The following is a 15,259-nucleotide window of genomic DNA, read 5'->3' as shown; positions in this document are numbered from 1 at the left end:
GCTGAAGTACAGTTTGTTTATTTCAATAAGTGTTTCTGGGCAGCAACAGGTACAAACTTGTTCCATTCACCTCTGTACATTTCTTTTTCTTTACAGTTGATAATGTTACTGTATGTGTATCATCTCTATAGACTAAACGGTGAGTGAGCATTTCATGGACAAACAAGCTACAAGAACATAAGAACACCAATTCCATTCATTTAAAAAGACAATACAAAATCCAGACATTTTTTTTTACATGAGCAATAACAATTCAAGTGCAAATATCATTATCAACTCTATGATACATCATAGCAAACTCTTGTTAAAAGGCAACAATTAAAAACAAAAAAAACTACAGGTTGCAGGAGAAGACGATGATGATGATGATGATGATGATGATGATGATTTTGGCCGGGGAGGGGGGGGGGGTGTTTGGGGGAATGAGGGCATGTGGGCCGAGTGAGCAGCGGCACTGGGACGCTGCGTGATGACGTCTGCACGGAGGAGTAAATGTAAAATAAGTATTTAAGTGAGATGTGTATAGAGGGATTTCGTGTTTTCATGGCTCGGCCCAGCGTTGCCCTCAAATCTGACAATGTGGTCAAATTCCCTTTGTGTCATCCTAGAGCTCAGGTACGTGGAGACGTGCAGGTGCATGGTACGACTTGTAGCGTCCCGCGTATTCTTTATTTACATTTACAAAAACATCCTCCCTGATCTATTCATTCGTTATCAGAGAGTGAGCGTGAACTCGATTTAACTTTTTATTTAGAAGGTTGAATATGTGGGTTAAAGTGGGGGGGGGGGGGATTATCATTGTCACTTGCCCACAGACCAACCATGTAGCCGTCTGCACTGATGACACTGATATTAAAAAGGAGTAGCTCAGACATTTTGGGAAATTTGCTCATGCACTTTCTTGCCGAGACTCCCGTCGTCACTGTGCTCGATCAACTCTTTAGTAAAAACCACACACTGTTGTTTCCACACTCAGAATTTTACATCAAAAAAGTCTGAATGTGTTAATAATTGAGCTTAAGAAATGTGGTAGGCAGACAGGACAAGGCTAGCTGTTTCCCTCCATTTCCACTCTTTATGCTAAGCTAACTATCCACCGGCTGTAGCTTCCATACAGACGTGAAAATGCCAAAATGCCAAATTCTACTCCTTGACTACTTTGCAGATCCTAACATGAAGCAAAGTGTCAGATTTGACTAAACATTAATTATTTCACCCTGTTTTGGTCGCTGTTTTAATTTCATAACATATATATCTACATATTTTTAAACACACCAAATACCATTATTTTTAAATCACATTTTAACGGATTTAGTTTTCTTTTTGTATTTTGCCCGTTAAGAGTACAATGTCGTTTCGAGAATTAAGTTGAAATATTGTGAGGATAAAGTCGTAATTGGGAAGAAAGTCATAATATCATGAGAATGAATACAAAGGAAATGAGCTGCTATTAGAACCTGTGTTCCACTTCGTCTGGATCCAAAATCTTCAACCAGTCTCCAGGTTTCTTGAGAAACTGTGAAACCACTTTGAATATCACGCAGATGTAACCAAAGATACACAATCGACCACCAAACATTTCCTCCTCCACAAAAAGAGGCAATTTCCTCCAAATCTGTGTCTGTTTGCTTCTTTCTTTGAAATAAACTCATTCACAATCTTTTTAAAAGTCCTGCTAAGTAACTTGAAAAGTGTAACTTAACAAAGATGCTCCCAATTCCTAATTTTAACGATGGCAACAGGTCTAAAATCTGACTTTTTATTGTCATCATTTTACGACTATATTTAAATTAAATTTAAATTTCAACCTTATGATATCACGACTTTATTTTCGTAAAACTTACAACTCAACTCTCAAAAGCAATGTTCTTTCCCTTTATGTTACCGTAATACTTGGTCGTATAAGAGAGACACGATGAATCCGAGACTTCTTCTGCCAGTAGTGACGCATATTTCATACGAGTCTCGACAAGACCGACGCCCACTTCAAACACCTTTTCACAACCGCTGTGTGGGTCACAACAGGGCGGAACCAAAGTTAAAGGTGTTATCTTCTTTTGTTCATTGAACTTGTAGTGAAAAGGTAGGATGACGACTTCTAAATCTAGTGCACAAACAACTTGACCTTCCCCTCTTTTTTAAGGGCAGTCTTTGGAAGAGCTGTCTTCATTGGGACAGAATAAAACATGAGCGGGGTGTGTATGGAGGGGTGGGGGGGTGCGAGTAAGTACTAGGTGTCTTTGGATCTGAAGACGGGCGCAACATTAAAGGGTGGAAAGTTTTTAAGGGGGGGAAGGGGGGGGGGTCCTGCGTAAACAAATTAGGATTGAAGAATTCAACCCTCGTCTAATTTATTTTCATTATTTACAAGATTGTTGAAAAAAAACAAATAATAATAAAACACGGTAAAACTAGAAATCCACTGACAGGCAATGTGAGATTATCAATTTATCAACTGTGTGTGGGAATTAAAGAGTTTCAGATTCCGCTGGTTTTAAAACCCACGGACTATTAGTGTGTTGAGTACATCAGAAAGACAATATGAGATTGAAGAATTAAAGTGACCTTTTAAAAGAAGCAGCAAACGCAATGTCCCTCAAAGACATTTCTCTCTCTCTCTCTCTCTCTCTCTCTCTCTCTCACTGAGACATGTTCCATCTTACATCCCATTATCTCATTTCCGTGGCTCTCATTATTATTATTAGTTTGTTATTCGTCCCCTCAAATGTTCGCGGGTGTTCCTGGAATAAAACCAATAAAACCAAAAAAAAACACCACCTTTCTATTTGCTTTGCAAGTTGGCTTGTAAAAGAGCGACAGGCGTGATTTCAAGGTTTGGAAAACGCCGGCGCAGTCGAGCAGACAGACGGAAAACAAAACACAGATGAACTGTTTTAACAGTAAAACTCGTGGAAGTCGCTCTAAGAGCTCAAATATAAGTAAGGCTTTAAATGACCTGGAGCGCAGCTGCGACATGAGATTCAGCGACGGCTCCTCCTCGAAGGGCGGCACACAGACACTGAAGATGGAACCAGGGTTACACAACACTTACACAACACGCACACAGTCATACTTAATGGTAGGAGTTGGAGCTGGAACTCAGACCACTCATTTAAGCAAATACGACAACAACAAGCTCTATCAAGCTCAAACCGCACACACACAAAACATCACTCCTGTCTGAAGTCGACGTTTCTATTGTTATTTTCTGTGTGTGTCTGTGTGTGGTTTTGTTTCACAACACAATAGAAAACCAAACCCAATCACACACTCTACACCCCCACTAAGGGTTTGAGCTCGGGACTGCAGACCTGCGCTGAACGGAAACGGACAAGAATTAAACCTAAAACACAAATAATGTTCTCTTCAGGTCTGCATAGTGTTTATTGTCAAAGCCTATGGAAAATACGAGAGGGTAAACAAGGTGGTAGGTTTTGTGTTTCGTTTTCTTTTCTTTTTTTTTTTTAAGCCCTGTGAGAGTTGCGGGATGTGGCCTGCAAGGCGGAGGGGGGGGTGTCGGGGGAGGTCACGATCCAATGCGTCGGCCGTGCGACCTTTTTACTTGTATGGTCGCAGGAAAGCGGAGACTTTGCTGCTGATGAGACGTATGAAGGAGCGGGGGAGCATCTCGTTGGACTCCCGAGTGGTGTACTTGAAGTAGTTGTTTGGGTGAGCCAGCACGTCGAACAGAGTCTTAATCAGTTTTTTATCCTGTGGAGAAATAATGTGTAAACACACATTTCCATAGTTATGATGACATCTTATGCTACTACACAATGCTATAAAATAAATCACACCTTCTATATGAGATTTACATCTTATTATTATTATTAATGCACCATTTGACTCATGCAAGCACCAATATATTTGTTAGCAGCAGCTTTACTTTGCCCAACAATATCTTACAGCTTAAGCGCGAGTAAAGACCAAAATAAACACAGTAAGAATAAATAAAGTTGCAAACCTTGAGGATTTCTTGGTGGTTTTCTGAAGAGTAGAGTCGTCCGTCCCTCACGATGTCCTCTACAAGCTGTTCATAGTCCTCTGAATTCAGAAACACACGGGAGACAACACAGGACACAATTACTAGCCACCGTGGGACATACAAAACAGGCTTAGTTGGGGAATAATATAATACAGAGGCATGACCAAAAAAAACAAAAAACAAGAAAAAACAAAGACACAGCTTCAGTATCAGTTGTTTATATAAACGCTGTGAAACATATCAGTATGTGTCTGCTGATAAATAACAATTCTTTTTAACTTATTTGTAAAAACCAAAACAGCGCCCACTGTGGCCACATGGAGTAATTACACATTGAATTCCATAAAATTTTCTGTAATCTTGAGTCAGTTTATTTAAAGACTTCGTTCTTAACACTTGAAACTGGATTTCCCAAACCATGTGTGCTTTATTGCTTTAAATAAAAAAATGTTACATGTAAGAGGAAGATTCTTTTGTTGTCTTTCCAAAGCTACAATCTCTAAGGTGATAATAAACTCGTCATAGAGTTTAAAAACTTGTTTTATAGACATTCATATTAGTAGTTAGCCGCTGTGATAAATGGGCGTGTTCCATACCATCATAGGTGACGTAGGGGATCTGGAAGCCCCGGGCGCTGTTGGCCTCGTTGGACTTGAAGTTAATCCACAGACGTCTGGAGCGAGCTGTGAAGGCGATTGGCCGCTCGTACGTCTGACACGTCTCATAGGTGGTGATGGATGTAGCTGACCCTTGCAGGGGCACAGACGGGACAAAGATGACCAAACAGGTTTTCAGAACTGTTCCTTACATTGTGTGCTTTCAGTAAATTGAAGACTGGAAAGGAGAGGAAACTCACAGTTCTTCCTCATCACCAACACATCTCCACACTCGTCCTCGGAGGGCAGGAAAATCTCCGGCACCACGATGAGGATCTTGCGTTTGCTGGGCGGGTTGATGTTCCAGATACATTCCACGTTGGCGGGGTAATTACCGGGGTAGTTCGGTGACTCAATGTAACCCATGAACTCTCCCATCTCTCCACCGCATTGCCTGTCTAGACATACACAAACAAAACACATTAGATTCCAGCCGCTGGTTGAGAAATCACACACAACACTAAACTGTCACTTCCAGGCTCACTCTTGCACTGCGATACGCTCGTGGCCCCATCAAAGTCCGTGGTGGTGTTTCCTGGGCAGGTGATACAGTAGTTCTGTCTAAACTCTGTCTGATAGGTCCCCACAGGGCAGCGGATGCACCGGTGTACTGTGGTGTTGTAGTAATGACCGGGAGAACACTGAACTGCAGGGTGAAGTGGAAAGAAAGACACGTCAGTGGCTGCAGCTTTGTTGATTAAACAAGTATATTTTCCTGCCTTTTTAATCAAAAAGAGCACACGCTGACCTTTGACCTCACAGTCGTGGAAGGAGCTGGCACCTTCCCGCTTGGTGCCCAGTCCTCCGCCACAGGGGAAGCACAGGGTCCGTCCCAGATCTGCCTGGTAGGTTCCCAGAGGGCACGGCTGACACGGTTTGAAGCCATCGCTGGAGAAGGAGCCTGTCGGACACTGGCCTGGATTTGATTTGAAGAACACAGAGAGTAAGCTTGATTAGGACAGAAGCTCTTAATCTAAACACATATACACCTCTTTAATATTGTCTCTGGGACTACCTGCACAGGAGGAGATGTTCCGTGCCCCCACAGGCCCGTGGCCGTCGCTGCCGGGGCAGAGGTCACAGGCCAGCTGCCCCTCCCTCTCCTGGAAAGTCCCCGGTGGACACTGGACGCAGCGCTCCTGCTCGCCGTGGTAATACGACCCCGACAAACATCTGACTGAGAGAATATCCACAACGGATCCAATCAGAGATGACAAACATTTAAAAAAACTGAAATGCAAACCTTAAACTATGTTTTGATTTCAGTTTTCTTCTTGTCCCTGGAACAGATGATCCACTAAATATGAATATACTGTTCACGTTACTAGATACACTTGAACAATCTAATGCAATTCAATGTGTAAATCTATATTATTATCATAGAGATCATAGTTACAGGCGGTGCTGAATATATTTAATCGAAAGGTGTTTTAAATGTTATTGTCCTTACGATTGACATATTAGAAACACCTCTGAATAAAGTGCAGTTCTCTTCCTCCACGGACTATGACCTCACAGCTAAAACACGCTGTATAAGTTAATTAACATCACTACGTGCACAGGAACACGTTTGGCATCATAAAAATAGACTTCATGGCTGAATTGGATCGATGTAGTCAATAAAGTGGGTAAAGAGCGTATACTTCAGTGTATTGCATATTATGGCAGCATGTGTTTTGATATAACATTAAATTCAGAGTCTAGTTTTGGTTCTAATGGATTTTGCACTAAAACAGGTGACTCGTCAGCCCTGGTCCCGCTCCACGGTCTTACCACATCGGCCGCTCTCCCGCTCCGAGCCCGGGCCACAGTTCTCTTGACTGGGAGCAGCCTGGGGAAGTTTTTGGGCGACCTCGTATTCCAAGCCCGCGACTCGGATCAGGAAGCGCTCCTGGTTGATGGACTTCTTCAGAGCCTTGATGTACGTCTTCACCTGCTTCTCCATGCGCTGTCTCAGGCAGCTGAGGTTACAACTGCCTGGTTTTAGGTACATTAAAGACGTAGAAATAAAAAAAAGAATAATGACTGACAGTGAAATCTGTGGCACAATACGACAGCCCCAAGGTCAACAACGTGTTCTTCTGAGTGAGGTGACCGACCTGTGGTGTCTCCAGGTTTGACCTCGGCCTCCAGCTCCAGAGTAATGCGAGTTACCTCTTTGTTGGACGGGTTACGAGCACGTCGTCCTTTGGTTTTCTTTGAGGAGTCACATCTGAGGTTGACAAACGTTACGAGGCAGTTGCTGCAGGGCTGCCCCCCTCCTGTGAACACATGATATCACAGTCTGTGTGAGATAAATCTGCAAAGCCCATTTATAGGTGAAAAATAAGAAATGTAGTCATTAGTAGTTACATTAGGGAAACAACTATAGATTGATTAATCTGCTGATTATTTTCTTCATTGGTCAACTACATATCGCTTCTATTAAATGTTGTAAAAAAATTCTCAGAATTTGTCAACAATCTAAAGCCCCGTAATATTCATCTAAAATGTATATAAATAAATCAAAATAAAACATGAAAAGATTCATTTAAAATATATAGAAATATGTCAAAATAAACCTGATAATATTCAGTTAAAATGTACACAAATATATCAGAATAAAACCTAAAAATAATTCAGATAAAATATAAAGAAATATATCAAAATAAAAACCTAAATATATAGAAATATAAAAAAATAAAACCTACAAATATTCTGATAAAATATATTGAAATATATCAGAATAAAACCAAAAAATATCCAGATTAAATATAAAGAAATTTCTTAAATATAAAATCAAATATATTAATAATAATATTACGTTATGTAACAAGTAGCAACAGCAAATCCTCACATTTGATTTGCTTGCAAGAAAAAACCTTTGAATTTCAAATTTGGAAAAATTATGATTATGATTATAATTTTCTACAAAAGACAGCGCACACACACACACACACACACACACACGCACACACGCACGCACACGCACACACACACACACTAAGACTGACCTGGTCCTAGTGTCCGTCCCCTGTCCTCCGTCCTGCCGGTCAGTTTGGGGTGCAGGTGACATTTGGCGTTTTTAATCTTGAAAGAAGCCGTCTGCTTCACTGGAGGAGCCAGAGTCTCTACACACAAACACAGCAACAGCGTGTAAGAGCACACAGAAACAGAGAGTGTGTTTGAATTGCTGTTTGATCATAAGAATCTGGAGGGGAATCGAACCTATGCAGCTATGACTGCTGGAGTTGAGCCTGGAGGGAGACTTTCCTCTGAAGATGGGGATACCACAACTGACTGAGTAGCTGCTGTCAGACTCTGGAAAAGATCACAAACAAAACTGGAAACTACTTTGACTTTCAGGGTTTAGCATTGTAAGAGTGCACTCTCACTGGGAGGGACGTACCTGCCAGATAGTGAGCTTTAGAGGCACAGGTGAGGGAGCAGCTCTCTTTCTTGCCCGTCTTGCTACAGGTCAGTGTTGCTTTGGGTGCCACCAGTCCAGCAAAGCACTTCACGAGTTCTGAGGAGAGAGGTAGGTAGACACAGAAAATAAACAATGCATTCCACGACACAAAGAAAACACAAAAAAGATTTGCCAAATAGCAAAAAACAAGAGCAGAAGTAAAAGGCTTCGGGAAAAAATACATTTCAGAAAATTTAATTTCAAGCAAATGAATCAACTGAAACAAGAACAGCTAGAGGCTAAACAAGTTGAGATTAAAAACTTAAATCGCCCTCGGGATGATAATGAGTTGAGCCTGAGATTGTTCTGTAAGTTATTTCATGTTGCAGGGGCATGATGAGAAAATGTGGATTTATCAAACTCAGTAAAAACAGTGAGCACCTGCAGAGAATCCAGTCATTTGAGCTCAACCCACATTAAAAGACGAGAAGAGAAAGCAGTGAGGTGAGGAAATCTGGAGTCAGAACAGTAAAGGCCTGATAGATAAATAAAACCCAGGGTGTTTCTCTAACACAGAGAGAGAGAGAGAGAGAGAGAGAGAGAGAGAGAGAGAGAGAGAGAGAGAGAGAGAGAGAGAGAGAGAGAGAGAGAGAGAGGGCCATCCCACCTTCGCAACTGTAATTATCACCAGTAATGAAGCAGATTGAAAAACAGTGTCCAACAGTTTCGGGGCTATAAATAATCTATAGAATGGCAGTAAGGTAATATATCTAAATAAAGAAAGCTGAGAGAGAGACACACACAGATATATCCCACAGCCAGAGGAGGCCGATGAGTTCAGAGTGTGACTCAGTGGATCCGCCACACAGGGGCAGTGCTGCTACGTACCAACGCAGTCCTTCCTGTTCCAGTGCAGCTTGTACCCTGGTGGACAGGTACACTCGTAGCTCCCCAGAGAGTTGATGCAGCCATATTTGCACCCCCCATGATTTATACTGCATTCATCGATATCTGCGAATAGAAACGTTTGCATATAGATGTTTAGTGCTCATGCAGATATGGGAGGGAAATAAAAAAAAAAAGGCTCACAACATCAAGAGACAAGCATCAAAACAATCTGGAGTTAATTTCTGTCGAATGAAATCATTTGAGGAGTGTCTATGAGGTCAGCTGGATCCGTCCTGTCAGAGACTCACATCCAGGGAAGATTAATGTGTTTGCCTGTAAACAGAAGTGATTCCGTGTTTGGATGACGCCACATTCAATTTCATGGTCAAAACCGCTGCGCTCCTCCGTGTGGGGACGACTTGTGTGCGGCCAACAAATTATAATCACCTTTTCCCAACACGTGCTGAGCTCAAACCACTAAAATTATCCGGGATCCAGATGCAGGCTGGCCGCCATTGACGGCCAGACAGAAAATTAGCTTAGCGAGTGGAGCAGAGGACGTGCCAGGCTGCGGACAAAGTGGTGGGGACACCGGGAGAGAGAGAGCGAGAGAGAGAGGCGCAGATAATGGCAGTGATAGATGATCGGGGCCTGCTGATATGAAATGCTCTTCCCTGTCTCATTCAATTATTCACCCTGATTAAAAACAGTCTGTGCGCCTCTGCACTCCCAGAAGAAGATGATGACTTCATCAGCCGCGGCGTGCCAGCCGGAGCTGCTGGTGAGCGATGCGCTGCTTATCCTCCGCATCAAAGCCCACAATTTAAGAGACAAAGAACTCTAATGAATATCTGATGGAAGCTGAGCTCATCCGCCAGCAACTGCTGTTTTGACTTCTCTGTTTTCCTCGCGCACTTGCAACCAAACAGACGCATTCTGACCTTTCTTCCACGTCTCTCTGTGGTCTTTTCGTTCTGTGCTCTCAGAGAACAAGGGAAGAGAAGAGCTCAGAGGGGGGAAAAAAGGACACAACAAGACAATCTAACATTTAATTCAACAACTGCTTTGTGTCACGGAGAGGAATTTCAGGGCGGGTTCGGGAGCTCATGGAAACATCAACATCTTCAGATTTTAATCAATTTTTCTGAGCTTACTCATCAACATCAGCAACTCCCAGTGCAACCAACATCCTAATGTGAGCACGAGAAGGGAGAACTCTGGCTAAACTCTGGCAAGTCTGAACAGTCAGGTTGTAATTCCCCCGACAAGAAGGCCAAGGTCTGTTTGTTTGTTTATGAACAGGATTACGCAGGAACTACTGGACTGATGACCATGAAACTTGGTGGAAGGATGTGGTTTGGATCAGGGTAGAACCCATTTAATTTTGGTGCGGATCAGAATCAGGGGGCGGATCGGGGGAATTTTATTTTTAGCTTTCTTTAAAATCGTTTTTTCAACATTTCCATTGATTTCTCAGAATAATTCATGGATCTGCATTAAAAAAGAAATCCGGATTGTTTAGGGGACTGATATTTATGAATGTGTGTAATTTTGTGTGGATGCAAATCAAAAAAAATCCAGATCTAGTGAATTTAAACGTGGTTTCATAAGAGTTACAATTACAAAACTTAAACTCTGTCTGTAGATAAAGCAGCTCAGTTCAGTTCAGCTCCACGCTGCCAGGATCAGATGACGTAAACTCAAAATCACTTACCAAGTCGGCTATTTAGCTGCAACTGCCGGGTCTATTTTCTTACCAGATAAGCAAAATATGTGTGGATTGTTTTGCTAGCTGAGAGGGAGAATGGCTGGACATACTCTCACTCGGGAGGAATGTTGACGGGCCTCGGCACAATGCTTGACAGCAGGTCAACGACCTAATTGGGTTGGTTTAGGGTGAGTCTATTGTTAAACACTGAGCAAAGCTTTCTGCCTTGTTTGACAGCTATATTTCGGCTGATAAACCACACTGGGAATAACATAACCTTGGTTATGGCCAGGAGTGGAGAAAGTACAGCAGCGAGTGCCATAAATCTCGGGGGTTATCTAAGAGTTCCGACAGCGCCGATGAAAGGCGAGGGAAATCATTCATCACCGCACCGCTCAACAATGGTACAGAGAGTCATTTACGCCTGACCATCTTCTCCTCACGGCAGCTCAGTGGGGCCTGATCACCGTCCATCATGTGAGTAAAAGGCCTCACAAATCCAATTCTGCAGCTTTTTATTCCCTGAGCTGACAGCGAGTACAGCTACCTATTGTGGAAAGGATCCTGTGACCTACAGGAGCATTTTAAAAGGCATGGTTATCTTTATTAGATTGTGACAGCGGAGATACAGACAGGAAACATCATGTAACCTTTTGAGGGTGTAATTAACTGCACTGCTGTGTTTGTGCAGACCTGACAATCCCATACATCTTAACTTTACCGCTGTTCTCGTCTTTGTTGCAACATTCCTGATCAGTAGACGTGTCAAAGTACAGACGAAAACAAAACACAGAACAAATCACTGCAGAGCTGTGTATGTTTGAGATGTGAGTGCATACGCTGTCTCTCTCCGTGTCTCTCCCACAACTACTGTGAGGCCCTGAGGCGCTGGAGACAGCAGCAGATTCTAACTGGTGATACACACTCCATCAAAGAGCCGCCACAACATCCTGATGTGCTCCGGCGGGCCTCTTTCAGCTGCCTGCCAGGCAGAGCCGACGCGCCCCCACACACCTCCTGACACCAAAGGCTAGTTCTGCTATTTGTTCCACACCAGAGTACAGTGTACCTGCTAGTGCTTGATGGACGTGGTCCTCCTCTGCCTGACGCCGATGGTTTGTCATGTTTTAGTCCATTAACTGCAGCGCAAATCGTCTACATTTTACATTACTGCCAAGTGTAGCGTAAGTTCTCAGATTGATTTCCTGCCTTCCAGGCAGCCACCTGTTTCAGCTCATTTCAGTCCATTTGAGAATCAACTTGCGGAGACTTAAAACTGGCTTGTGATGGGTAATCCATCAGAGCGAGCATTTAGCTACATGTACTTTTATCCTTGAACGCAGATGCATGCGGCAACTCTACCGTGCTGATGTTTTTTCAAGGACTGTGACATCCAGATTTACGAGGAAGCTGGTGAAAAGCAAAACAACAGCAGAACAAAAGCACAATGATGTTGATTTCTTTAGTTTCTTGTTGTTCTGCATCTCTAACATCTCTGATATCAGAATGAAGATGTTTTTTTAAAGAATCGCTGAATGTTCACTTGACAGGAACAGTAATAATAAAATGCTTTGATGGACAATCTGTCCAGATGATTCAAGTTGATTTTCACATTATTCATCAATACTGATTGTGCATGTGCTCCTCCGAAGGTCCTATTCACCGCTGTAAACAAAATGTGCTGTATTTATGTATTTAGAATGTTAAAGCAGCACCTTGACGCCTCCTTCCATTACTTACATGAGAACAAGAGCGAATACAAAGGATCAGGTGTGACAGACATGTATATTATATATAAACGTATGCATGTTAATCATAAACATCTGTATACATTAAGTGCTTTGTGAGAGACAGACACACAGTTTGCAAAGTGACAAAAATGAAACATTTGACAAGTTCACATTAGAAGTTATTAACTATTTAAAGCCGATTGTAAAATTAAGTTAACTGGTTTATAAGTGATGACGTCAGGAAGTAATGCAGGCGAACGTGTATGAAAATGTTTATGTACCAACATATCGTAGAACGTCAGCATTTGCTCATTAGCACTAAACACAAAGTACAACTGAGGCTGAATGATGGTATTTGGACATGTGAAGGGAAAAGCAAAGCTATAATAACTCGGGGTTATATAAAGGGGCGAATATCCCAATTAAACCTAGTTGGGATATGTCACAACCATAATTATTAACCCATTAACCTCATGGTGGTGCTCATTAGTTATCATGACAATTCACTCTCAATGAACTGTGAATGTAGTGAATCCACTCAATACTTGTTGACACGTTTATGACCATCTTACTAACATCACTTTAGTCACTTTGATGCTAAAAACACTCAAATAAAGTAGGAAACTAAATTTACAGACTGAAACATGCCTCGGAAATTAATCAGAAATGATCTCAAGTCGATAAAACGCTTTAATTTATCAGTTCAAACTCTGCTCTGGTCCCATATAAGCTGTCAGAATAAAATTTAAATCAACATTAATCATCTCTTTCTAGTGTTCTTGTGTTTTTCCTGCCAAACAGGGACTGATAGAGGGTTAGCGATGAAGTGCAGGATGCGGAGGAAGAGTGAGGGAGGTATGAGATGAAGAGGGGGGGGGGCTCACCTCCACAGTGTGCCAGGCCGTACAGGACGTAGCCTCTTTGACAGAGGCACTGGAAGCTGCCGGCAGAGTTCACACAGAAGTGGTCGCACGCGCGGTCGAAAGAGCATTCGTCGATGTCTGTGTGGACAGAAAGACACGCTGTTAGAACCTTCTACATCACTTCAGCAAATTACAGAGAAAAGATCTTTCCATTTTCAAACAGGATTCTCCCCGCACCATCACAGCATGGGTTCCTGCTTTCATGTTTTCTTATGTGTTCATTGTTTGCGATGGGTCAAATCACAACAACCAGAAAAAGGCATCTCTTGGGAAAAAAAGAAGACGTCTTCTGTTCCGCGCTTGGTGGCTGACCTCCTGCTGTCGTGCAGTTTTCCATTTTGATGCTCTGAAATGGAATTCTCAAAGTACTTTTGAAATAACAAGCAGCCGCAGCAGGAGACAAAGGAAATTCTGCTCTGCACCTGATAATAGGGACTGAAGGAACTTTTTTTGTTGTCCCCACACAGAACCTGCCAATCACTTCTCCTCTTAACCATAATAGAAATGACCCAGAAATGTTGGAGACTCCGTAATCTGACGTCTTTACTCTTCTGTTTCCCAGGTCACATAAATATCATGCATTGAAAAATCCTTGAAGAAAAGACACATGTAGTAGGTCACAGTATAATCTCTGATCTTTCAGATTCTCCAGAGAATCTGTACGTGAGGGACGAGAGTTTGGGGCTGATAACATTCTGGTTTCTGTTTCTAGTTTGACGAATCAGGTTGGAGCAGGCTTTGGTTACCTGTAAGTAAACAGTCCGTGTGGAGACCACATTGACTGAGGCTTCATCCACATACTACGTTTTCTTAGTGTCGTAAAATGTACGATTTAAACGCACAATAGCCCTGTGTTGCGTTCTATTCCGTTAGCCAAGACTAACGACAAATTTCTTCTAGAAGTCGTCACGTGATGGAGCCTGACAAATCAGTGAAGGCTACATTGGGACCGAAAAGACCCAATAAGCAAGTTTTGAGCGTCTACGTCATCGTTTCTGCTCGTCCAGACTAAAACATCCCAGGAGTTTTCAAAGTAAAACAGGGTGAGTGGAGTTTCCAAATGTTTCCATTGTAGCGGCTCTGAAACTCGGCAGTAGTGTGGATGCCAGGCGTATTTGTATTTTCAAACTAAAATGTATCGATATGGATGTAGAACGAAATGCATCTGCTATCGGATTTTAAATTTATCTGCATTCATTTGTGTTTTGTCTGGAGAAATGTTCTACTCTGACTCTAAACGGTTTATAGCCAATGGAAGACCTGTCTTGGCCTTGATATCCACCATCTCCACCGGAAGCCCCAGAATATTGGCCGTTGCCCCCGAGGCTAATTCATCGTCAGACGATAGCCGATTGGCCCAAGAGGTTGGTCACAGTGGGAATGAAGATAAGACGAAACTTCAACCTCATCAAACCTGCAAATCCACATTGAAACGGCTCCTTCCTGCCCGTCAGTGTCTTATCTTCTTCAGCTCCTCTGCTCTCTTACATGCGCAGGCTGATAAGTTGCTTTTAAATGTCATGGGCTCAAAGTCCGTTGGGATTGATACATGAAGCTACAGGAGACGGATGACATTTGGTTTTATTAACATCAAAGTTTCCTTTAATGTCAGCAAGAATCTGTGTCAAGCCCGGGCAGCGCATGCTGGGAGAAAACGGGGATGTGCTACAACTTCGCTGGATGTTTAATTGGTTAATTAAACAAATAAAAAATAAAGGTTTGGAGGATTTTCCCAGGAATATTGTGCATTTCATCCTTTTCATCCACTACAGCGCCAGCCACCATCAAACAGATGACACAGGTATTTCACAGCAATTACAGGAGTGCAGTTAAATAATGGGTTACCTGGAAGAAAGCAAGAAGACAGACTGATAAATGTCTGCACAAATCTCCCATGCTTTCATAATACTTAACCAAATATTCACACCAGGCATAATCCTTCAGAGTCAGCACAGCTGAACTCTGTGCAGACCAGTAAAAA

At 42.4% G+C, this 15,259-nt stretch overlaps 1 protein-coding gene across 2 annotated transcripts in view; it reads right to left on the bottom strand.

The window, feature by feature from the left end:
* Window positions 1–2: 2 nt before the first annotated feature.
* scube3 (signal peptide, CUB domain, EGF-like 3) overlaps window positions 3–15,259 on the bottom strand; it is a 71,716-nt gene continuing 56,459 nt past the window's right edge. For both annotated transcript variants that reach the window (XM_035159964.2, XM_035159965.2), the window contains 14 exons: window positions 13,240–13,356; window positions 8,918–9,040; window positions 8,030–8,146; window positions 7,849–7,941; window positions 7,635–7,751; window positions 6,741–6,902; window positions 6,415–6,618; window positions 5,657–5,818; window positions 5,390–5,557; window positions 5,126–5,287; window positions 4,842–5,039; window positions 4,582–4,734; window positions 3,965–4,044; window positions 3–3,711 (listed from right to left, as the gene is read on the bottom strand). In XM_035159964.2, the coding sequence (XP_035015855.1) occupies window positions 3,559–3,711; window positions 3,965–4,044; window positions 4,582–4,734; window positions 4,842–5,039; window positions 5,126–5,287; window positions 5,390–5,557; window positions 5,657–5,818; window positions 6,415–6,618; window positions 6,741–6,902; window positions 7,635–7,751; window positions 7,849–7,941; window positions 8,030–8,146; window positions 8,918–9,040; window positions 13,240–13,356 (2,009 nt within the window). In that variant the 3' untranslated portion in view covers window positions 3–3,558. The remainder of the gene's footprint in view (window positions 3,712–3,964; window positions 4,045–4,581; window positions 4,735–4,841; window positions 5,040–5,125; window positions 5,288–5,389; window positions 5,558–5,656; window positions 5,819–6,414; window positions 6,619–6,740; window positions 6,903–7,634; window positions 7,752–7,848; window positions 7,942–8,029; window positions 8,147–8,917; window positions 9,041–13,239; window positions 13,357–15,259) is intronic.

This window comes from Hippoglossus stenolepis, chromosome 6 (genome assembly GCF_022539355.2).
Source record: "Hippoglossus stenolepis isolate QCI-W04-F060 chromosome 6, HSTE1.2, whole genome shotgun sequence".
NCBI lineage: Eukaryota > Metazoa > Chordata > Actinopteri > Pleuronectiformes > Pleuronectidae > Hippoglossus > Hippoglossus stenolepis.
This window is presented reverse-complemented; position numbering and strand designations above follow the sequence as displayed.